Source organism: Schistocerca gregaria, chromosome 2 (genome assembly GCF_023897955.1).
Source record: "Schistocerca gregaria isolate iqSchGreg1 chromosome 2, iqSchGreg1.2, whole genome shotgun sequence".
NCBI lineage: Eukaryota > Metazoa > Arthropoda > Insecta > Orthoptera > Acrididae > Schistocerca > Schistocerca gregaria.
The window spans coordinates 93,371,707-93,398,030 of record NC_064921.1 but is presented as its reverse complement, the minus strand read 5'-3'; the positions used below and the strand labels follow the sequence as shown (position 1 = coordinate 93,398,030).

The 26,324-nt window shown below is 45.6% G+C and overlaps 1 protein-coding gene across 1 annotated transcript in view; it reads right to left on the bottom strand.

Moving 5' to 3' along the window:
- Positions 1–25,396, bottom strand: part of LOC126336415 (allergen Cr-PI-like) — a 43,392-nt gene extending 17,996 nt beyond the window's left edge. The window contains exons 1-4 of the mRNA XM_050000106.1: positions 25,247–25,396; positions 16,715–16,845; positions 16,459–16,617; positions 4,974–5,151 (exon numbers count right to left, since the gene is read on the bottom strand). Of these exons, the coding sequence (XP_049856063.1) occupies positions 4,974–5,151; positions 16,459–16,617; positions 16,715–16,845; positions 25,247–25,319 (541 nt within the window). The 5' untranslated portion in view covers positions 25,320–25,396. The remainder of the gene's footprint in view (positions 1–4,973; positions 5,152–16,458; positions 16,618–16,714; positions 16,846–25,246) is intronic.
- Positions 25,397–26,324: the final 928 nt, after the last annotated feature.

The window sequence follows — 26,324 nt, the reverse complement described above, 5'->3', positions numbered from 1 at the left end:
TATGACCACTGCAACCTTGACACTGGATGACGCTCGGTGACCTTTCGGGCACGTTACGTGATAACAAAAGTATCTAAGCGGAGCACACGCGTACGAGAGGTCACCATAGCGAAGATACGGGCTGCATATGGGAAAATCCGTTGAGATAAGCGACTTCGAAAGAGGGCAGATTATTATTACGCAGGGCCTGTGAACGAATATTTCGAAAACAGCGAAGCCGATCGAATGTTTAATGCTACTGCTTTGTGCATCTATGGAAAGAGATAGGACAGTGAAATTACCACTAGGCGCTACGTGGTTGGACGTCCACGACTCTTCACAGGAAGGAGTTCGGGAGCCTGTCTGCTCTGTAAAGTAGGACAGATGGTGATCTGTGACATCTCTGTGAAATTAACACAACGGCGGTGCACGCAGAATTGCTTCAGAGCACACCCTTCATCGTACGAGCTCCACAGAAGACCATCCATACGTGTCCACATGTTGACCCATCGACATCGTCAGTAAGGGATTGCAGTGGGCAAAGGACCATTGGGATTCGATCATCGATCAATGGAAACATGTCGGCTCTTCGGGTGAATCATATTTGTGCTAGACTATGTCGATTGTCGTCCCCACAAACATTCCCATCGAGGTGAACGGTGGCTCAAAAAGTGCCTCGCGAGACATACACAGGCTGGTGGGAGCAGTATTACACTGTGGGAAGCATCCTTCTGCGCATTCATGGGTAACTGAAGACACGCAGACAGCTGCGAATCACCTGCTTCCCTTCATGCTTGATTTATTCCCCGACGACGATGTCATCTTTCAGCAGTAAAATTCTCCATGTCTCGGAGTCAGAAATGCGCTACACTGGTTTGAGGATCATTATGGTGAACTCACGTTGATGTCTCGGAGACCAAATTCGCGTGATGTAGATCCTATGGAAACAATCTGGGTCGCTATCGGGCACCATCACAAACCATCGGCTCAAGATTTATGCAAATTACGTGATCTGTGTGAGGTCATCTAATACCACATACTTCCACAAACCTACCAACAAATTGTCGGATCCCTCATATGCAGAATCAGTGATGCATTTCGTTCCAAAGACGTACAAAGAAGCTATTAAGCAGGTGGTCATAATGTTTGGGTCATCAGTGTATTCTTCCAGGTTCAAACATTGGCTCTCCTACATGTTTCGTGACGCAAAGAGATTCCTCCCCCTACATTTTGGTGGATCACGAGCCATCTTACTGCATTCTGGCTACATGTCAGAACAGCATGTAGTTGACGCGGCAACTTGAAGTAGCTTCATTGGCCAGAATGGCGGGCGCCACTTTCCGCCCCCATGAAGTCCGGGAGAGAAGATGACTTCGGTAGACGAGTAGTAACTCTGCCGTTGATGAGTAAGCACGTGTTCCTAGCGAACTACATTTACACCAAGTCGTGATGCTGTGTTAAGTCAGGAATCCCGTAGATCTGAAAGTCTCAGCGCTTTCTTGTCTGCCTATATATTCTCTTACCTCTATTTTTCTTTATTCTTTTGTGTCTGAAATTCATTGAATATTGATCTGTGTTGGATTCAGCTCCTGAGTTTTTCTCCGGTAGTTAGCTCTCACGCACATGGAGACATTTGATAACCACGTTAAGTAAATTTACCCGCTTTCCATGCATTTGTTTCGCCTTCAGGAGTCTTATACTGGATACAGTATTTCGTAAGCAAAGTGCATATTTTTGAAACTGGTATGTTTTTGAAACTGCTAATTTTCGTGGCACATGAACTGGTTGCTTTGTTACTGATCTTAAGACCACGTGGAACACTTGATAACCGCATTAAATAAATTCATCCCATTCATCCGATTCAATATTTCGCGAGTGAAATGAATATTTCTACAACCGTCAGATTTTGTGAGACATGTTTTTGCTTTGTTCATGATCCTAGGACCAAGTGGCGAGCGATTAGCTGGAGCATTGCTTAACTGAACTGTTATTGATGAATTCTTCTTCGGTTATCAGCCGAGTGGTGGCGTAGTCTTGTCGCAACGTTTCAGTGAGTTTCGTTCCCTATCATCTTCTGGCGAAGAACTGTAATTATACTTGACTGTGGGATCCATCATGTGCACTGTAGTAAATTACAGATCATGTGATGAATGCTCTAGTGATTTACCTAACGTCCCCCATTGCTGTTTTCATCAGCTATAGCGAAATATTTCCCCCACTATCTATCCTCAGTGGTGCCTTCTTGGTAAACCTCTCCCATTTCTTTGTAACCACTAACGTAATTTTCTCGTAGTAACGGTCATGTTCCGCCATTCTCTCCTTTTTCGCAGACGACTCATTATTGAGAGACTTGACTATTGAAATAAGTGTTCATGCAGATATAAAGTTAATTATTCCGGTTGCAATCAATACTGAAATTTCCTGTGATAAACTACTACTGGATACTCCGTCTTTTAATAAGATACAACCCATAAAAAACCGTTGATGAAACGCATGAAATAGCGAAGAAGCTGTGATGCCCTCCGTAAGGGAACAAATAAATTCATAAAATTAACATGTAGTTTTCGTACGGTCGTCTCAGATCACGCGTTCGATTCGTGCTGATGTTGCTAAATTATATTGCAGATAGAACTAAGTACATCGCTCTTAAAGGAAAAAAATCGACAGATGCATAGGTAATTTCCGCAGTACCCCAAGGAAGTGTGACAGGAGCGTTACTATTTACAAGATATATAAATGATCTAGTAGAAAGCGTCTGATGATCTTTAAGGCTGTTCGCAAATGTTGCGCTCGTCTATAACAAAGTAGCAACGCCAGAGGACAGTAAAGATTTACAGAATGACCTCCAAAGGACTGATGAATCGTAGAAGCTTTGACAGCTGATTCTGAACGTAAATAAATGTACCATACTGCGGATACATAGGAAAAGAAATCCACTATTCTACAGCCACACTACTGATGACAAATCGCTGGAAACAGTATCTATCGTAAAATATCTAGGAGTACCTAGACCTGAGCGACTTTAAAAGGGAATGAACACATTAAATACATAGTGGGAAAAGCAGATGCCAGACTAAGATTAATAGGAAGAATCTTATGGTCATCAAACTCGTCCACGAAGGAAGTGGCATATAAGGCGCTTGTTGGACGGGTTCTTGAATATTTTTCATCTATCTGGGATCCCTACAAGCTCCGACTGATAGAAGTGATAGAGAAGATCCAGCGAAGAGCGGCGTGTTTCGTCACGGCATCGTTTAGCCAGAGGGAGAGAGCTACGGAAACCCTCAACAAACTCCGTTGGCAGACGTTACAACGCATTGTGCCATTACGGAGAGATTTACCATTGAAATTTCGTGATAGCACTTGCCGGGAAGAGCCGTACAACATATTACTTCCCTCCATATACGCCTCGCTCAATGAACACGAGGAGAAAATTTGAGAAATTAGAGCCAATACAGAGGTTTACTGACAATCATTCTTTCCACGCGCTGCTCGTGAGTGGCGTTGGGTTGGAGTACTCAGTTAGTGCTACAAACGTACCCTCCGCTAAACACTATTAGGTGACTTGCGGAGTATAATGTAGATGTAGATGTACATGTATACCTAGAGGTCAGGGATTTCGCTTCAAGGCCCGTTCTGACCATAGCACATACGAAAGACTAGCCAAATATTGTCCCTTCCAGTAAAGGAAGTGGCGTGCCTTATTGCTAGACACGGAATAAAACTCCACTTGATATGGTGAAAGAGGATGCCTTCTTTTGGAAGGTTATAATTATACATTTACTCCTTGAGATCATTCTATGAAGGCAGTCTTCCTTATCCGCCCCCTGAATGTCGACACTATTGTCAGACATAGCCTTCCCCTCATGCTCTGTTGAATTACGAATCCTGCAAAAATCCTACTACTACAGACCCAGCTCATGGTGCGCCATACATCGTCCGGGTGAATGCTGCCTTGCTGAAAACAAGCCAATTCCCGGACCAAAGTTAGGTGACATACGATTCTGCGGGGCTGAGCGAACAATGCATCGCCCTTCCAGATAGTTCAGAGGCTGATTTTATTCCAGGAGTATAGGTGACGTCGGCGCAGTGACTACTGTGGCAGCTTGAACCAACAACTGCAAGCAACACGTGTGTATTCGACCAACCAGTGGAGAGCAGGCAGTCTTAAGTAGTGAACGGGCCGCCGTAGTGCGTCAACGTTGGTGTATCACAAACTGCAATTGAGGAACGTATCTAAATCAAGTGTTCAAGAAACTCTCTAGTTTGCCTCGAAGAAGAGATAAGTGTGTGCAAAGTTTGTCCCGCACACCATGAATGGAAAAATATCGTCACGAGTGACGAACATACCATTAAACAGCAAAGTGCAGGAAATCAGATAAAGGGTCAACAGCTTGAAGACATGACTGACATTCAGATCAACGTTACGCACTAGTTGAACAACATTCCAAAGGAAGACTTCTCTGGCAGATTCACATGGCTGTACGAATATTCTGTGCCTCGTTTTCAAGTAGAGGTGTGGGGTGGGGGAGAGTATATAGAACACTTTAAACATGAAAATCACAATCTGACTCACCGATAACACGAATTAACACGATCTCCAACTGACAGGGTACGCCTGTCCTCTCCAGCGCTAGTCGCAAGGGGACATTGAGATCCTCCCTCTGTTGAATTCCTGCGAGTGGTGGTAGGCAGTATACTTTCTATACGAGGCGTAATATGAACTTCTCACAACCAACCAACATTCAAATGCGATTTCCACATAAGAACCCACGGAGTAATGTATAGACAAAATGTAGATGGCGTTTTTCTTACCAGCTTATGCTGAGATGCCGATAATTCACATAGCCATGAATGTAGCACAGTTCACGCCGATTTGGAGATTGTTTCATGTGTGGTGTTACAATTTTATTGATCATCAGGGCAGATTGTCAGTGTGGCTGAGCTAATTGGCCAGTAAGTGCCAGAGATGTACTGCAGCGGAGTGGACCCACCTCTGAGATGGGCCTGGTAGGCCATTTGCATGACGTCACTGGTGACGAAGTACTCGGGGAAGACCTCGTAGGGCGGCGGCAGCATCATATGGTGCGTGTCCTCGCGGTGCAGCAGGACGGTGTACAGCGCGTGCGCGAACATCCTCTCGTTCATGTGGTAGCGCATCCACACCGCCATCTGCAGCACGTGCAACAAGAGATCGCTGATCACTCTGCTAGCGGTACTGATCGGCACCCCAGTGGGCACTCAAATACCCACATGACAGAACGTATTGAGCACTGTCACTTGGAGCGCGTTGGGGATCCACAGCACAAGTTACCACTACCAGTCGCTCTGTGACATACGCAAGAGTAACGATGTGATCCTCACGATAAGCGGCTACTATAGCAGAATCTCGTCGGGAGGTTCCTCGCAAACCGCAAATAAATCCTGGCCGTAGGTAGACGATGACAGTGACAACAAAGATAGTGTCTAGACAGTGATTGCTGACACACGAACTGAAATTGAGGGCAGCATAGCGAAAGCAAAAGTACCGAATTCCGTTTTCAAGTGCTCCTTTGCTAAGGAAGATGCATTACTGTGCCAGTGTAGTTCTCGCTAAAATTAAACAACGCTCAAAGGCCCTATAGGATTCTGTCACATTCTACACGCAATTTTCAGCAGAGTTAGCTCATATTGTAAGAACAGGCCACACTCATCTACAAGATACAATCTAGAAAAGAAATCTCTATGGTGTGAAAATTGGAAACTAACCCTAAGTAATGAAAAGTGTGAGATCATCCCCATAAGTGCTAAAACGAATCATTTAAACTTCTGTTACACGATAAATCAATCAAATCTAAACGCAATAAATTCAACTAAATACCTAAGAATTACAATTACGAATTACTTAAATTGGACAGAACACGTGGCAAATGCTGTGGGGAAGGCGAACCAAAGACTGCAGTTTATTATCACAGAATTCAGAAGATGCTACAGATTTATTATGAAGACCGCGTACACTACTCTTCTCCGTCCTCTTTTGGAGTACTGTTGCGCGGTGTGCGATCCTTACGAGATAGGATTGTCGGAGTACATCGAGGAAGTTCAAAGAAGAGTAGCACTTTTTATAATATCGAGAAATACGGGAGAGAGTGTCACGGACATCATAGAGGATTTGGGATGGACATCATTGAATCAAAGGTGTTTCTCCTTGTGGCAGATCTTCCCGCAAATTTCAATCACCAACTTTCTCCTCCGAATGCTCGGCACAGCGTAAGTGTCGTGATATCATTAGTATATATTCCCTACCCAGGCAGTTGTTCGTAGTACTGTCTGGTATCACTTGCGCATTGACATAGGTTTCATAGCACCTAGCCCGACCGGCGGTTTCGAAATGTTTTTAAAAGTTTTTAAAACTTTTTGGGAAAAATTAACTCGGCGGCTTCCTCTTTCATTCCCTACCCCCCCCCCTCCCCCCAGTTCATATTCATCTACTACTTTTCCTTCTCTTCCTTTTCCTACTGTCGAATTCCAGTACCCCATGACTATTAAATTTTCGCCTCCGTTAACTATTTGAATAGGCAACGGCCTTGCTGCAGTGGATACATAGTCCGGCTTTCGCCGCCGTGCAGTGCGGACGTGTTGTTGTTTCCGCCTGCGGAGCGCGCGCGCTCGCTGTTGTTTACATTTCAGCGGCCGTCACTTACGTGTCGCTTACGTGCACTAGAGCCATGGCCAATCGTTTTCGAAAATCAACTTTACGATTCAACTTCTGCAACGATTACGCACGACCAAAGGCCTTGGAAGTGGAACGCTTCCTACGCGACGTTGCTAAGATCCCAGCTTCCGACATCTTGGGCATCCATTTGTCCATATTAAGCAGTACTGTGTACGTGAAAGTTGTCAACGACGCGGTGTGTGAAAGAATACTTCGTGACACCAACCATGGATTACGCTTTTGCCACGCCGACGGCAATGTCGGAGCGGTCACTGCCGACCATGCAGGCTTAGGCATGCGCACCATACGAGTTTTCGAACTCCCGTTCGAGCTACCGGCGGAAGACGTTATCGCGGCTTTCCGCCCCTATGGCACTGTACATGGCCACACTGCCGAACGCTGGGCGCAATTCCAAACGTACCCCGTTCTTAACGGTGTACGGCAGATCACCATCGACCTCCATCGCCACGTGCCATCTTACCTGCAAATTAGCGGGTGCCGAGCGGTTGTCATATACGACGGCCAACCCAAGACCTGTTCCGGGTGCGGAAAAGAAGGCCACCTCATATCTGAGTGTCTTCAGCGACGGATCACCCAATTGCCAGGCGCTACCGTGGCACCTACGGCTCCGACGACGATTTTACCGATCACCTACGCATCGGCGCTCTCTTCTCCTCCCACCGGCCGCCGCTCATCGGACCATGTACCGGTGACCCTTCCAGCTGCTATGGATACCGCCGGGGCCGACACGTCGCGCTCAAAGCCAGACGCTACTATGTCGCCACTACCAACAGCGACGACTTCCGACACCCACCAGCCTGAACATATGGACACCCCTTCATTTGACGTTCCCGCGACGGCCTTCCTCTCAGAGCGACGCGACTCCCTTCCGTCTTCCGACACAGAGGGACGAACCCGCAAACAACGTTCACCTAAGAGGCGCAAGAGGAGGCGTCGTACGGTCTCGGAACGACACGGATCACCTCCCCCTGATGCTCCAGAGGCCGTCCGACACGACGAGGCCTCAGAGAACCTACACGACGATACGAATGACGACAACATGACGCCGACTGTGGATGTTTCGATGCCAACTCTACTGGCTCGCTCAGGTGCTCCTGAACCAATGGACTCCACCGATGCGACTGCCGCCGAGACGTCCTCCGCCCCTACGACCGAAGTGGAACGTACGACCATCACAACGACAGCGCCCTCAATGGTGTGGAGTGAGGACGTCAATGAGGACCCGGACCACACGCTGGGGACAGAGTTACCCCAGACGGAAGCATCGTTACGCCGCTGATAACGTCGTCAGGTGGCGCACGGCACGACTCGCCGTTGCTTCGCCCCTCTTCATCCTCCGCCGGTGGAGTTCCCCTTCATGACGGGGAACGGCTCCAAACCTACCGAATAGCAACGATAAACACTAACACCATCAGCTCACCCGTGAAACTTCAACTGCTGCGAGAGATGATATGGGCGTCGGACGTCGATATAGCACTACTACAGGAAGTACACTTGGCTACACTTCCAGGCGTCGCGGGATATAACACTTATTCTTCTCCTGGTGACCACCTGGGACGCGGCGTAGCCATCTACGCCAGAGAAGGCATTCCAGTGACCGATATCACATACCTTCCATCTGCCAGAGGCATGGCCGTCGCCGTATCGTCAACATTTACGCTCCGTCAGACTCCACCCGCAGGCGCGACAGGGCCCTCTTCTATTCAGAAGAAATCGCTCCTTTGTTTCTTGGACGCTGCGACCATTACTTGTTTGGGGGTGATTTTAATTGTCTCTTGCACCCTAAAGATCAAGTGCCCCACTACAACACCTGTCAAGAACTGCATCTTGTCGTCCGAGATCTGTTGCTCCGCGACACTTGGGAAGTTCAGCACGGCGACGCCCCTGGACATACTTACCAGACGAGTCACTTCGCGAGCCGCCTGGACAGAATTTACGTCTCTCGGGAACTCACACCTGCAGCCCAAGGTGCAGAACTTTGGCCCCTGGCCTTTTCGGACCACTGTGCCTACATCTGCAACATTCTCTTCCCCAAGCAAGTGGTCTGGCGTAGTCGTGCACCGTGGAAGCTAAACACCTCCTATCTTCATGATCCCGAATGTCTTCAACGTGTTACCGAGACATGGGCCACCTGTGAACGTCGCTTACCTAAATACTGCACGACCTTGACCTGGTGGCTGGAATGTGCCAAACCTGCCATTCGACGTACTTTGATTCAGTATGGAAAGGAAGTTGCTATGTGGCGCCGGCACACTACCGACTATTTCTACGCCATTCTCCGCGACCTGGACGCCCAACCACCCACACCCGACACCCAGAGGGAACGCAGCAGGATTAAGGCCCAAATTGTAACTTTGACACGCCGTCGACTGCAGGGGGCTATGGTGCGAACCCGATATCCAGATTCGGCGGAACAGGAACATCCGACCATGCATCACATCGCCTCCGATAGGAAACATCGGCGACAACAACTCATCACCGAGATCAAAACCTGTCGCGCCCAGCACGTCACTTGCCAGGCCGAAATCGTCAGTGCCTTTGACGACCACTACCGAACAATGTACCAGGAGGAGACTACCGACAACCACGCCGAGGAGTCTGTGTTACCACACGTAACTCGCACCCTCACCAGCGATGAAGCGGATGAGCTGATGGAGCCCATTACGCGTGACGAAATCCACGATGCAATCAAAAAAGGTGCTCTGAATAAGTCACCTGGTGTCGACGGATTGCCGATAGAATTTTATCGCGCTTTCTTCACACTAATGGCGTCACGGTGGACAACGATGTTTCATGAACTGCTGACGATGGGGAACGCCGTCCCGCCGTCCTTCGTCACGGGAATTATTATACCCATCCACAAACCGACACCAGGTGTGACGACAACACATTACCGTCCCCTGACTCTGCTAAACGCAGACTGTAAAATTTTTACACGCCTCCTGGCAACGCGATGCCGCAAGGTCCTGCCTACCATTCTATCCCCGGAACAGACAACTCCGGGCGGCTCAGTTAATATACAAACGGCCACAGGAGAAAGTCGCGATTTAATTGCACTGGCAGCGGCGTGCAGACTCCGCGCCGCAGTGGTTGCCATTGATTTCGACGGCGCATTCGACAAAGTGCGGCATCCTTTCCTGTTCTCAGTGATGAACCGCATGGGTTTTCCACCAGCCTTTATCGACGTAATCCGGCGCCTGTACGGCACCGCCGAATCGCTGATTCTGGTTAATGGCCGTGTGGCGGGACCAGTGGCGATCCGACGTTCCGTACGGCAAGGCTGCGCACTTTCGACCCTATTCTATGCCATCAGCCTGGAGCCACTCATCGGGAGTCTGACGAGCTACCTTTCTGGTCTCACTTTGCGACAGCACAGTTTTCGATGTCGTGCGTATGCGGACGACCTCCTCCTCTTGATCCGCTCACGGGGTGAAACACACACGGTACTTGATTTGATATCAACGTACGGCACTGCAGCGGGCAGTAACATGAATGTGGCTAAATCCGCGGCGATGCCCATTGGACGCGACCTCTCACACGACGACTTAGCACGTCACCCGTGTGTACAAAAACTACGATACCTTGGTATCATTTTCACCTCCACCGTGCGCCGCTTCGCTGCCATCAATTTTCGGCGTGCGCTCCAAACCATCCGCACGACGGTGCGACAAAATCTTCTCCGACGACTCGATTCTTTACAACGTGTCCAATACCTCAATCAACATGTGGCGTCCAGAATGGTCCACATTGCACAGGTCCTCCCGCTGCCATCAACTATTGGACGCAGCCTCCAGGCTGCCTTCGGATACTTCCTTACGGCCGGTACGCTCTTTAAGGTACGCTACGACGCGAGCGGGTGGCCTCGGTCTTGTCAATGTGCGACTCCGCGCGGCATCCTTGTACATGTCCACCATGCACAAGCAGTGGCACGGGGGCACCTCCCTTACGCGCAGCTAGCTGGAAATTCTTGTGCCCGCGACCATAACACCACCAGTACCAGTCGGACACATCAAGCACCATCTGACGCACATTTCTGATTTCATCGTCGACTTCAGTTATGCTCACACTCACTTACCGACCACGCGTTCTCCACGACCTAAAGATTTTTACACCCCGCTCCTTCGTTCCATATCCAGCAACAATATCGAACTGCGACATCCGTCCACGCGGTGGCCCACGGTTTGGCGTCACATCCACCAGCCTTTTCTTCCCTCCAAAGTCCGGGCAACATGGTACCAGGTCGCAAATGAAAAATTCGCCACAAATCATCGTCTTCACGCCATCGGACTAAAGGACTCTCCACTCTGCTCCATCTGCCATCTCATGGATGACGATGTCCATCAACTGACTTGTGCTGCCACCAGTGACGTCTGGAAACTTGCCCGACAGTTCGTTGCCTGTTACCTCCGTGTTCCGCCGGACTCGATTGACCCATGGACTTTTATCCATCCTGAGAATACTTATTTCCCCGCCACCAAAAATCATGCGATTGTATGGGTCAAGGGATGGACCATCACCTACATGTATAATGATGGCGACAAATCACGCCTTGATTTCTGGCAGTACTTACAAACCGCCCACAGTGAAGTCGAACAGCGACCGCGCTACCGCGCCTTCTTCGCTAATTACCTCCACGCGATCTTTACGTCACCCCCGCTCAGTTGGATGGTACCACACGCCGACAGCACTCCCGCCCCGCCTGCTGACATCTGAGACCCCTCACGCTGCTTTCTACATTGTAACCCATAGTGGAGTAGGCGCATGGACACGCGCCTCCTTTCTTTTATGCACTACACCAGATAAACACTGGTTTTTCCCTCAATCCACTGTAAATTGCTTTACACCTCTTAGCTTCCATCAGTATTATTAGTTTTTTTTTCCTACACCTTGTTCATACTAAAAAACTTGCTCACCTTGTACGAGTATCATGTCTTGTGTTATTTTCGCCGGAAGGATGGCATTTTTCTTTTGTTCATTTACCCTGTTCCTGGTGAAAAAAAAACATAATAATAAAAAAAAGATACACCGGTTCCCGTGAGATCACCGAAGTTAAGCGCTGTCGGGCATGGCCGGCATTTTGATGGGTGACAATCCAGCCGCCATGCGCTGTTGCCATTTTTCGGGGCGCACTCAGCCTCGTGATGCCTACTGAGGAGCTACTAGACCGAACAGTAGAGTCTCCCGTCAAAGAAAATCATCATAACGACCGGGAGAGCGCTGTGCTGACCACACGCCCCTCCTATCCGCATCCTCAACTGAGGATGACACGGCGCTCGGATGGTCCCGTTGGGCTGCTTGTGGCCTGAAGACGGAGCGCACTTTTTAACTATTTGAATAATTTATTTTATCTCATCATACAGTTCTTCAATCTCTTCATCGTCTGTTGAGGTAGTTTATATATGATCTTGTACAACTAGTGATGATAGCTTATGGTATTTCCAAGGTAAAGGTAATGACTAATTTGTTGAATTGTTTTACTTCCTATTATGATCTTAATCTTGCCCCTTTGAAAGACATCACTTCTCTTTTTCAAATGGATATTTTCATGTTATAGACTTTACAAATTTGTTTTTCTATAGATCTATCTAGCTATCCTGAACAACTACAAGGTCGCCTACGAAAAGCGTAGTATCAAAAAAAAAATACGATATGCGGTAATTCCAGCCCCGGATCAATTTGTTGTTTCAATGTTCTTCGAGTTCTGATAACAAAAAGCTGCGAGAAGTCATGTGAAAAATTGGGGAGATATATTACGGCTGTTCATTTGTCGTTTTTATTAGAAATATCTTTTTATTAGCCTAGGGAGCAATTTTTTCCAGTGATATGGCCGGTTTTGATAGTGTTATCAGTAATCTTGAGATCTTAAAAATTATCGCCTAACTCGTCATAACGTATAGTCAAAAATTCCGTCCCTAAAACTCCTTATCCTTTTACAGACATGAGCTTCTATGGGTGTGCAGACCCTTCTCCACGGTCTCGCGATTTGCAACGCTGGTTACTAACGTTGAGGTTCTGCACTAGATTTATAATAACTGTGTCAGAAGTTATTGTAATGAGGAGGTCTGGGAAGGGACCGGCCCGTACGGGTGAGGCCTAATAAGAAGCAGCTTGATAAAAAAACAGTGTCGAAAAAGAAGAACGCACTTCCCAAGTGGTATCAAATCTGAACGCTTGCACCAGGCTGGCAGCGGAACGCCATTTTCTCTTCTGTGATGGCTGAGAACATGCGCCATCTCTCTACGAATAAAACGAATGGTCAATAAAGTCTGTTCGCGACGTTATTGACGCAAATTACTTTGATGGAGTTCGACTATTTTTCCGCTACTTGGACCAAATCTTCATCAGTGGTGTCTGGCAGTAGTTGGAGAAGGCGTGCGTGATGCTTAAAAGCCCCTCGTTCGTCAGTCTTAGCGCAGATGTCGTGAGGTGACCTGCAGAAACCTCTCCCTACTTGATCATAAGGCGACTACATCATTCGCAAGGGGCCTTTGAACTCATTCACTACCTCCAGTCACGGTACTTATTTTTTTTGCTCATATTTAGGTTCCAGCATTTCGTGCAGTTTCTAACATGGCATGATTCAGTCTGCAGATATAGAACGCGGTTGTTCTGGTCGCAGAGTATCACCAGAACGCCTGTGTTGCGATACACCATTTTCATACTACTTCTCTACCATTCCACTCTGCAATGGCGCGTGGGAAAAAGGAACTCCTAAACCTTTCCGTTCGATCTCTGATTTCTCTTATTTTATTATGATGATCATTTCTCCCAACGTAGGTGGGTGTGATCAAAATGTTGTCGCATTCAGAAGAGAAAGTTGGTGATTGACATTTCGTAAATACTTCTCGCCACAAAGAAGACCGCCTTTGTTTCAGTGACTGCCACCCCAACTCGCGTATCATATCAGTGTCACACTCACCCCTATTGCGCGATAATGCGAAACGAGCTGCCCTTCTTTGCACTTTTTCGATGCTCAAAAAAGTTCAATTGCTCTGAGCACTATGGGACTTAACATCTGAGGTCATCAATCCCCTAGGACTAAGAACTACTTAAACGTAACTAACGTAAGGACGCCACACACATACATGCCCGAGGCAGGATTCAAACCTGCGACCGTAGCGGTCGCGCGGTCCCAGAATGAAGCGCCTAGAACCGCGTGGCCACATGGGATGGACTTTTCGATGTCCTCCTTCAATCCTACCTGGTAAGGATCCCACACCGCGCAGCAGTATTCCAGCAGAGGACGGACAACTGTAATGTAGGCTGTCTCTTTAGTGGGTTTGTCGCATTTTCTAAGTGTTCTGCCAATAAAGCGCAGTCTTCGTATCGCCATCCCCACAATATTATCTATGTGGTCTTTCCAATTTAAGTTGCTCGTAATTGTAATTCCTAGGTAGTAAATTGACAGCCCCTAGACTTGTGAGATTTATCGTATACCCAAAATGTATCGGATTTCTTTTAGTACTCATGTGGATGACCTTGCACTTTTCTTTGTTTGGTGCCAATTGCCACTTTTCGCACCATACAGAAATTCTCTCTAGATAATTTAGTAATTGGAATTGATCGTCTGATGATTTTATTAGACGGTAAATTACAGCGTCATCTGCAAACAATCTAAGGGGGCTGCTCAGATTATCGCCTAGATCATTTATGTAAATCAGGAACTGCAGAGGGCCTATGACCCAATCTTCTGTTCTACTCAATGATTTACCGTCTATCACTACGAACTTCTCTGAGAGGAAATCGCGAATCCAGTCACACAATTGAGACTATATATGCACACAATATGATTAACAGTCGCTTGTGAGGAACGGTATCAAAAGTCTTCTGGAAATCTTCAAATATGAATCGATCTGTGATCCCTTGTCGACAGCACTCATTAGTTCATGAGAATAAAGAGCTAGCTGCGTAGCACAATCCGTGTTGGTTATGTATCAATAAGTCATTTTTTTCAAGGTGATTCATAATGTTCTAGTACAGTATATCCTCCAACATCCTACTGCAAATTGAGGTCAGTGATACGGGTCTGAAATTCAGTGGGTTATTCCTATTTTCTTTCTTGAATATTGGTGTGACCTGTGCTACTTTCCAGTCTTTAGGAGCAGACCTTTCGTCAAGTGAGTGATTGTATATGATCGCTATGAAAGGCGCTATTGTGTCCGCATACTCTAAGACTAACCTTATTGGTATAACATCTGGACCGGAGGACTTACCTTTCTTAAGTGATTTGAGTTGTTTTGTAACATGTAAGATATCTACTTTTATGTCACTCATGTTCTGGTTTCGAATTCTGGAATATTTACTTCGTCTTCTTTCGTGAAGGAATTACGGAAAACTGTATTTAGTAACTCCGCTTTAGTGCACAGTCATCGGTAATATTTTCATCGCTATCGCGCAGTGACGGTATTGACTGTTTTTTTTCCACTGGTGTACTTTATATGGGGCCAGAATCTCTTGGGGTTTTCTACCATATTTTGAGACAATGTTTGATTGTGGAACCTATGAAAAGCATCTCGCATTGGTGTCTCCACTAAATGTTACTCTGTTCATCCACGGGAGCAAGATGACAGGTGACGCTGGCGCCCAGGTGCATCCAGTGTTCCCTAACTTTCGGAAAACTTCCAATACATTTCCGCGCTGTAGGCTAATGAACAAAATGGAATGTAGCATGTTGTTCTTAAGGGAAAGATTACTGTGTGTAAAAGCAACTTCGTGTTTACACAAATGATAATGTTGGTAGGCTGTTCGCGGATAATGCTGTCTATACAGAGAAGATCTGCAGCGGATCAACTCTTATTAGAGGGATTGGCGTTTAATCTTCGACATTAGCTTCAATTTAAAGTATTACACAAAAATAGGCAGAATTACCAATTATTTTTCGATTATGCGTTTGTCAAAAAGTCACTAAAACAGTCACAGCTATTAAATAGCCAGGAGTACGTGTGCGGAGCGATTTAAAATGGAAGGAACACATAAAAACAATCGTAAGACAGATGCGAGGCTGAGATTCACGGTAAAAATCCTCAGGAAGTGGACTCTACTCATGAATCTATTTTCGATAAATACTTTTGCTCCTCAGAATGAGACTCATTGAGTGTGGAAGTGATAAGTGAAATAGACGAAATCCAAAGAATAGCAGCGTATTTTGTCGTGGGTTCGTTAAATAAGCGCGGAAGCGTGACGGAGGTTCACATCCAATCCCAGTGACAGCCGCTGTGCGAGAGGATATTGCCTCACGGCGTGATTTGATGTTAATATTGGGAGTGGTACCTTTGCTATAAGGGTCAACTAATATATTGTTTCATCTTATATGCACATGTCTTAGGAAAAGACCATGAACGTAAAATTAGAGAGATTTGGGGTCATACAGAAACTAACCAAATGTTGTTCTTCTCTCGCACTATTTACGACTGGAGCAAGAAAAGGGAACTTCTCATAGTGTTTAGACATCCATTTAGATGCAATTCTACATCGTGCTACAGAACTGAGTAGGTCTCTGAGATAAAGTCAGGAGTTCCGACATCTACGAAAATTCATTTCATATTATTGGATACACATCTAATGAAAGAAGATGCTAAACGTTGTGGACAATTGTTGACACCACATTGTTAGGGTACTCAGAACAAAGAACAGAAACATAGCTTTACACCGAACATAATTAAACACCCTCCACACATACTACCAGTTACGTGCTCAGTGAGTCCTGATTCCTTTCTCAGTCTCAGTTACACTACATTATTTCATAGTGTAGACTCTCCCCTTACCTTCCAAAAAGTTTCGAAGTCGGTGGCAGAATGAAGAACTTTGTATAGCTGCTTCATCTGCCAGAAGTGTGCCACATACGTCATGCTGAAGTCCTTGTTTCTCTCCAGGAACACATGGTGGTCGTACAAGTACATGAAGCGTTCCAGTATGGTGGGATCCTGAAACGGTCAGACCCGTAACCTTACACATTTCTGCTTTAGGTTTTCTCAGTAAGTAATGCGTTCCGTTATTGCTAAGTACAACTGACATGCGTACCTTGAATTTGTCCTTCATTGATTCCCATTTAAATTCCTTCAACACTTCATCGTGTTCTGGGATCAATACCGGCTGCTGAATCTTGGCAAAGAGCCTCAGAACTTCCAACTGATGATGGGCGAAGTCGGCACCTGTTGCAAATATAAGAACAGCAGATTTAAGATGGAGTTAGTGTTCTAATTATTAACGGGATATGTCTAATTATGTAGCAGTTCAGAGAAAAATTACGTATTTCGGTAGATTTAGTGTTGGGCATTTGATGAAACGTACTTAGGATTAAATTGAAACAAACGCATCTTTCTTTTAGAGGCTATCAAGGCTCCAGCATTATGATTAGAAACACTTTTAAATATTAATGCATTGTATGGAAATCTGTTTCAAATATTTTCCAGAAAAAGGAATCTGTTGTAAAGTTAATGGAGTATTTCAAAAATAATCGCCATAATCGTCAATATATGTGCCCATTGTGAGACAAAACGGTAATGAAGTATTTAGTATTTCAAAAATAATCGTCATAATCGTCAATATATATGCCCACTGTGAGACAAGAAGGTCATCGCGTTTATGGAAAAATGTTTTCGACTCCCTATTGAACCATGATAGTAACACAGCGCGTATTTCTTCTCCAAGGCTAATCGACGGCACGAATGTCTTTTTCAGAGCTACAAAAATATGGAAATCGATGATGAGAGATCGGGACCGTGTAGGAGACGTGTAAGAGCTCCCAGAATGTTGTCGTCCGTCAACCCACTGCTTACTTACAGGAACACGATACAGGCGTGAGTATAATCATCATTTCATACCATTCAGAATCATATTTCACGGTTTCGTTGACCGTCTTATTTCCTACAAGTATAGAGGTATTGACGGTTATGACCGTACCTTTTAGGTCAATCAACAACAACCATCCTCCACCATTACACCGGGAACTCAAGAGCGCATATAAATAATGTTCAAGAACGCGTCACGTGCGGCATTATATGCTTCACTGCCGCCGTAGGCGCCTGCGAGTCACAGACGCTGATCGGAAGACACGCTTACACACGCGCCATCTGTGGCGAAGGCAATACGCGGTTGCCTGTCCGAAATTTTCTAGCTTATTCATTACGCCACAAAAAGATGCAAATGCACATCAAGTCGACTTCTTTTTTTTCATCTGTCGCGTTTTCATTTGACTGTACTTTGTATAAAAAAGTAGTTACTCAGACGATGAATGCCACTCTAAAAAGGTAAATCCGCAGATATCATTCATCCGGTTTATTAGAGCACTTTATGTAGCGCGCAGAGCATAGGTTCCCAGAAACGGAGATAAAAAAATTGTAGGGGAACTATACTACTACAACATGAAACCATTCGATGTGGCTGGTGAATATATGAAAACTAATGAAAACGAGACGGATTAGTATTTAATTTCAGTAAAATTGTTCTGTGTGAGAAAGTCGCCGACTTACAGCTGCTGTCGCTGGGAGTTCATTAGGGATAATATCTCTGGTTTGAAGCTACTACTTTATGTATACGTTATTTCACATGGTTAGGTGAGGCGTTCAGGCGTGAGTGATATTACGTGCTTCTAGATAGATGGAAATATTTGATATTAATATTTATTGAATGTCGTTGGCAAATACGTTGGCAACACTACTTCACTATAGTAGGTTCCACCAGATTCGCCGGTGATAGGAACTATTCTTATCTATTTGGACAACTAAATGGTTTTGTTTTAAACGGTCCACCTAGGTTGGCTTCTATGAACGTAATATTTACATTTATCCATATCCATATTTCTTCCTGTAATGTTGGGACAAAGAAGGCAAGACTTTAATTGAGATATGTACATCTTCTCTGTGGAGTGAGAAAGCGTTTAACAGATCTAACTCGGACATTGTACCGAATACCTGAGAGGTGTTGTGCAGCCAGGAAGAACAGGAGACTGGTAAAGGAACTCTGTATAAGAAACAAATCGGTAGCAAGTACTGTGATTACGAAACAGATGAAACGAGTATTGGAAGAGTTGTTAAAGAAGTCGCCATCGTCGAGAAGCTTACAGACAAAGCATTGGGTAAAACAAGACGCATAGATGTAGGAGAACAGAAAATAAAATAGATGATAAATCGTGTTGACTGAATTAGATATAGAACTATATCTTATGATGGAAAGAATTGTAAAAGTCTGAAAAGAAGTTGGGGGGCAAATGAAGGAAAACATTATGTGACGAGAATCAGCAAACATTAAAAAGGTTCAAGGAAGGACTTTTTTAACAAGCAAAGCATTTCAGTTGTGACATAAAATGGAAGCTGTGTGGAGGAAATACGAGGAACAATAACTACGGTCGAAGGAGATTTTGAAAAGGTTAACGGTTTTTTTTATAGAAAACAGAATTGCCATAGAATTAAGGAAGAGAGATCTTTGTCTTGACTATAGCAATCAAATAACGACTTCTCGCAGGTTTCTACGTCAGGACCGTTGGCATAGCGGCAACTTTGTTTATGGGCCACTGCGTGGTGTTATGATTAAAATTCGGACAACAAGGTTAGGTAACTAAGGATTAACTGCACATTTTAGTGTATCTAAAAGTTAAACGATTTAATCAGCACAAGTCAGAAAAATCTGAGGACGAACGACTTGATCGACAAACATCACTGAATTTCAGCCAGTTTGCACTAAATATTTAAAAATTATATGTACATACCTCCCCTCGTGAATCAGTCTGCCTATTAGTGAAAATCGCATCAGTGTCTCTAGAATAGTTCTGACATTAGCCATCAGAAAAAAGCAGCGGGGTCCCTGATAGTATACTAGCGATTCGCCCCGGCTTCGCAAGGGCAGCACTAAGTAAGATGGTCGGACGGCTTATGGCGTACAGGCTATTTTGTTTGATGGGCACTGCGTAGAGTTCTGGTTAAAATCAGGGAGCAGCGTTAGGTAACTGAATTTCATCACGTTCATTAAAATTAAACGTTTCAGCAGCACAGGCCACTTGCTGCCGTACTGCAACGCCTAAAGGCGCGAGCGGACTGCTCGGCCGCGACCCGCTAACGAGGCAAGCTGTGCATCAAAGGCTCCGCTTCCGCTGCCTTTCCTTTGTCGACAGGGCGGCGGTGTTGGTGCGCCGCTAGTATCAAAGAACGTATAGCATTTTCTGAGAGTAGCCCTCACTTTTACACGCGACACATCTTCCGAATTTCGAAAACCGTTCGCGTGTTAAGGTCTGAAGTGGGTATGCTAGCCCAGGTAAATATGACGCCCGGAAAACAGCCGTTACAGTTTCTAATGTAGTCAGTGCAATTCCTATTTCCCTTCAATTATACGAGATGTGAACAGCTTCACTTTACATTTCTGCTTATCCTTCGCTGTACAAAAATCCACTCCGTCCATATTGGCAGAAAATTTTTAAAAGCAAGACGAAATCTGAGAGCCGAATCACGTTTCAAAACCGGTTGCGTTTACATAGGAGCGAAAATCGATTGCGGAATTGTACAACGGCCAACTAGAAGCGAATTTCGAGAATCGATCTTCAAGTGTTTACATGACCACTCAGCAGCGCTGGTGGGAAATCGATTTAAGAAATCCGGTTTTCGGAGCCCCGTGTAAGCGGTGTTACACAGACAGAAAAACGCGGTGGGGAATTATAGTCCATCATAGTTCCGCCAATTTGCACCAGATATTTTAAAGTTACACACACAGATCTTCAGTGAAAGAAGCCTTATCAAAATCTTTACAGTACTTCCTTCGATTAGCCGTCATATGTAGATGGATGTAGGGTTAGCGCCTTTGATTAGTAAACAAAACGTTCTCGGTCCCGAGTCTGAATCCCGCCACTGCTTAAATTCTGATTAATAATCAGCATCGGCGGCCGAAGACTTCCGGCATAAGAAGTCTCCCTCGTTCTGCCAAAGGCATTGTCAAAGAGGGCGGAGGAGCGCACAGAGGTTCAGGGCAGTCTCTTGTTCGAGGGCTGGGAAACTGTGCCGGAAGGTGGAATATCAGCAGCGATCAGCGGCATGAGGATGCAGAAGGCTGTGGAAACCACGGCATTAAAGACACGTAACGTGTATCCACAGGACATGCGGCTTGTAGAAGAAGTGTCATGATGATCTCGCCACTGGCAAAAGATTCCGGAATAGTCCCCCATTCAGATCTCCGGGAGGGGACTGCCAAGGGGGAGGTTACCATGAGAAAAAGACTGAATAATCAACGAAAGGATAACTTTATATGAATCGGGCCGTGGTATATCAGAAGCGTGAAACTGGAAAGGAATCTCTAAAATCTGAAAAGGGAAATGCAAAGGCTCAATCTAGATATAATCCCAAAGAAAGCAGCTGTTGACAGATGTGAAAGTTACCGAACTATCACTTCAATAAGTCACAGCTGCAAAATACTAACGCGAATGCTTTACAGACGAATGGAAAAGCTGGTAGAAACCGACCTCAGGGAAGATCAGTTTAGATTCCGTAGAAACGTTGGAACACGCGAGGCAATACTGACCCTACGACTTATCTTAGAAGAAAGATTAAGGATAGGCAAACCTACGTTACTAGCATTTGTAGCTTTTGACAATGTTGACAGGAATACTCTCTTTCAAATTCTGAAGGTGGCAGGGGTAAAATACAGGGAGCGAAAGGCTATTTACAATTTGTACAGAAATCAGATGGCAGTTATAAGAGTTGAGGGGCATGAAAGGGAAGCCATGGTTGGGAAGGGAGTAAGACAGGGTTGTAGCGTCCCTCGATGTTCTTCAATCTGTATATTGAGCAAGCAGTAAAGGAAACAAAAGAAAAATTTGGAGTAGATATTAAAATCCATGGAGAACAAATAAAACTTTGAGGTTCGCCGATGACATTGTAATTCTGTCTGAGACAGCAAAGGACTTGGAAGAGCAGTTGAACGGAATCGACAGTGTCTTGAAAGGAGGGTATAAGATCAACATTAACAAAAGTAAAACGAGAATAATGGAATGTAGTCGAATTGAGTCGGGTGATGCTGAGGGAATTAGATTAGGAAATGAGACACTTAATGTAGTAAAAGAATTTTGCTACTTGAGGAGCAAATTAACTGATGATGGTCCAAGTAGAGAGGATATAAAATGTATACTGGCAATGGCAAGGAAAGCGTTTCTGAACAAGAGAAATTTGTTAACATCGAGTATAGATTTAAATGTCAGGAAGTCGTTTCTGAAAGTATTTGTATGGAGTGTAGCCATGTATGGAAGTGAAACATGGACGATAAATAGTTTGGACAAGAAGAGAATAGAAGCTTTCGAAATGTGGTACTACAGAAGAACGCTGAAGATTGGATGGGTAGATCACATAACTAATGATGAGGTATTGGGGAGAAGAGGAGTTTGTGGCACAACTTGACTAGAAGAAGGGATCGGTTTGTAGGACATGGTCTGAGGCATCAAGGGATCACCAATTTAGTCCTGGAGGGTAGCGTGGAGGGTAAAAATTGTAGAGCGAGACCAAGAGATGGATAAACTAAGCAGATTCAGAAGGATGTAGGCTGCAGTAGATACTGAGAGATGAAGAAGTTTGCACAGGATAGAGTAGCATGGAGAGCTGAATCAAACCAGTCTGAGGACTGAAGACCACAACAACAACAACCTGTTACTGTCCTTCAAAGTAGTCACCAGCGTTGTGTAGAACTTGTTGTCAGCCATGTGGCAGGTGTATTATACCGTTAGCAGAGCCTGTTCTGGTCATGGTGCGAATGGAGCGGTCTACTGCTTGTCGAATCTCTGGTACAGTTCTGAAGCGAATGCCATCTTGGGAATCAAATCAAAGTCACAAAGACTTAAGTGGTATTACTGTTGGTTTTTGGAGCATCACCTGCGACCATCTTCGCGAAAGAAGCGGCGACACTTTCTGCGCAACCCACCCATCATATTAAACGACAATGCGCGGGCGCATACAGCGCAAGCTGTGGCTGCTCTGTTCGGTCGATGGGTGCTGTACCATCCACGATACACCCAGGACTTAAGTCCTTGTGACTTTGATTTGATTCCGAAGATGAAGGAACCACTTCGTGGCATTCGCTTCAGTACTGTTGCAGAAATTCGACAGGCAGTAGACCGCTCCATTCGCACCATGAACAGAACAGGCTCTGCTAACGGTATATTACGCCTTCTACATCGCTGACAACGGGTTCTACACAACGCTGGTGACTACTCTGAAGGACAGTAACAGGTGGAAACATGTAATTCTTCTGTATGGATTGTGAATAAATAGTTGTGACTATTTAAGTTCCAGCCCTCGTTCATTAACTTTCTGTCGAATAGGATAAGCCGCAGTTTACTGCTGTTTGCTGATAGTGTACAGGGAGGTATCGTTCCTAGTTAGTGTTATGAAAGGCAATTTCTTCTAAATGTACAAAAAAAGTAAGCTGATGCAAATGAGTATGAAAAACAGTCCCGCAATGTTGGAAAACAGCATTAGCAATGTGCTGCTTGAGAAATTTACGTCAATCAAATATGAAGGCGTAGCACTGCAAAGCGATATTAAATAAAATGAGCATGAGAGGATTGTGGTAGGAAAGGCAAATGGTCGACCTCGGTATATTGGGAGAATTTCGTCCGTGAAGGAGACCGGACATAGGAGACTAGTGCGGCACATTCTTGAGTACTGCTAGAGTGTTAGGGATTCGCAACAGGTCGGATTAAAGGAAGACATCGAAGCAGTTCGGAGGCGGGGTGCTAGATTCATTACCAGTAGACTCGAATTACACGCAAGTTTTAGGAGATGCTTCGGAAACTCAAATGGAGGGAAGATAGCTTTCTTTTCGAGAAACATTATTGAAAAAATTTAGAGAACCGGAATTCTAAGCTGACTACAGACCATTTCTACTGCCGCCAACGTACAATTCGCTTAAGTATTACTAAGATGCCAAAGCTATTCTGAAAGAATGGTCCGATTTGTCGAGAAATGATAACTCCTGCGAAAACCAAAAAAGTTTTCAGAAGTGCTAGTTCTGCAAGTTTCGCAGGAGAGCTTCTGTAAAGTTTGGAAGGTAGGAGACGGATACTGGCAGAAGTAAAGCTGTGAGTACCGGGCGTGAGTCGTGCTTCGGTAGCTCAGATGGTAGAGCACTTGCCCGCGAAAGGCAAAGGTCCCGAGTTCGGGTCTCGGTCGGGCACACAGTTTTAATCTGACAGGAAGTTTCAAAAAAGTTTTGTTTGCAACAGCTACCTTCCAGCTACTTCTCTATACAGTGGGCGCTCCGACTTAGAAATCTGTCGTAACGTTGTACCAACTTTCCAATATCCTCGTCATAGAAGGCAGCAGCCTGTGCTTTCCTCCAATTCAATAAACTAGTCTACTAATCTACAGATGGCTAAGCCAAAATGTTCTCTTCATAGCCAGCGGTTCACGTCAGCAATGATGAAACTCATGGGGAGCCAATTACGAGCTGTATTGTAGGTGATCAAACACTTTCCCCCGAAAACTCTGCAGGGACATCATCATTGCCCATGCCGAGTGCGGCAGAGAATAATCATGAAGAAGGAAACACATGAGAGTTATGTTATGTGGGCTGTATAACATCAGCCTCACACTTTTGGGGAGACATGATGCGATCGAAAGGGATACTCAGGTACCGCCCAACACATCTGTGTAAAGCTTTCTGTGGGTAAATTTGAAGGACATTTGCTATCGTGATCCACCGACAACGCCTGACACCTGAGCGCATTGTCATTGGATGTGCGAATATTACAGAAGGCGAACTACTCGTTGTTGAGAGGAATATCATTACACGTATTGCCAAATGCATTGAGGTTGACGGAAATAATTTTGAGCATTTATGGCATTAATGTGGTATTTACAGGTAATCACGCTGTAACAGCATGCGTTCTCTGAAATGATAAATTCGCAAAGGTACATGTATCACATTGGAACAACCAAAATAAAATGTTCAAACGTACCTACGTTTTGTATTTTTATTTAAAAAACCTACCTGTTCCCAACTGTTCGTCTAAAATTGTGAGCCATATGTTTGTGACTATTACAGCGCCATCTATCACAATGCGAAAAAAGTGGTCGAACTAAACTATTTATATTTCTTTACGTGCTACACGAATATGTAATAAAAAAAGGGGGTTCCTATTTTTAAAAACGCAGTTGATGTCCGTTTGGCCTATGGCAGCGCCATCTAGCGGGCCAACCATAGCGCCATCTGATTTCCCCCTTCAAGCTAAACGAGTTTTGTTCTTTGTAGTGTTTTCGTTTGATGCTTATTTCGTGAGATATTTGGCCCGGTCACGATAAAAGGATCACCCTGTATACAGTCGTATTCCGTCACTGTGTTTGCGAGTGGAATACGGAAGGAAATAATTAGTAGTGGTACAAGGTACCCTCCGCCGCGCACCATACGGTGGCATCCGGAGATTGTATGTAGGTTTAAAATAAGCGAAACCTAGACTGCAGAGCCCTCCGCGGCGCAAGCTGTTCACCCTGGCGGACGGGTGCGGCCGGCCGGTCCGTTGGACCAGTGGAGTTGTGAGTGTGAGCCTTCAGAGGCAGTGACCGCGAGAGAGGCGGCACTCACCATCCGTGGAGCCGCCGAGGGCGGCGGCGGAGACGCCGGCGAAGAGCGCAGACAGCAGGAGCACCGACCACATGGCGGCGGCTGGCAGCGGGTGCTGGGCCTGCAGCGGGCTCCCTCGCCCCGCCTTAAGTACTCTGTGAGTCCCCGCAGATAACCGTCGGCGCGTCATCGCCAGGCCTGCCGTGGACCCGTGCGCGCGCACCGCTCCTGGAAACCGGTCCCTGCCGCTCGTGCCCTGACCTTCATCCCCTCCCCCCTCCCCCCCCCCCCCCCCGCACCTACGCTGTGAGAGGCCATCACTAGAGAAGGTGGCTGGCAGGCACAGCCCTATACTTCGAGAAGTACGGCAACTATTCACACTTTATATTGGGCGTTCGGAAATTTCCGTTACCGATATCTAAGACGTGTATAGGGGAGCGAGTATATAACATTTTGCATATGGACCCACATCCGGAAACTACCATTCTCTATCTACAACGGTTTCAATTCAGACGAACAACGTCTGCTGTTGGAAGATGGATAGGCCGAGGCGTCAAAGGGTGTGGCCGCGATCGCAAGATGTTGATCCTATTGACAACTTCTTGTGGGGTTGTGTGCAAAAGCCACGTTACGAGAAGACAGAAGTGCCAGTAGTTGGTTAATCTTCTTTAAGCTGCTACCGACTACAGCAGCAAGTTTCAGCGCTCTGCATCGTCAGTTAATGAAGTTGGGGTTTGTCTCCCTCAAGTCTGCAGTGAACAACAGCAGATCCACTGTCAAGGTTCAGCAACTGTGTGTTTTTATTAATTCATTCACGTCCTATCTATCCTGAACTAATCCAGCTTGTCAAAAGACTGTTTATGGAATGTTACCTCTTGCAGGATTAATACAGTCCTGGAAATTAAAATAAGAACACCGTGAATTCATTGTCCCAGGAAGGGGAAACTTTATTGACACATTCCTGGGGTCAGATACATCACATGATCACACTGACAGAACCACAGGCACATAGACACAGGCAACAGAGCATGGACAATGTCGGCACTAGTACAGTGTATATCCACCTTTCGCAGCAATGCAAGCTGTTATTCTCCCATGG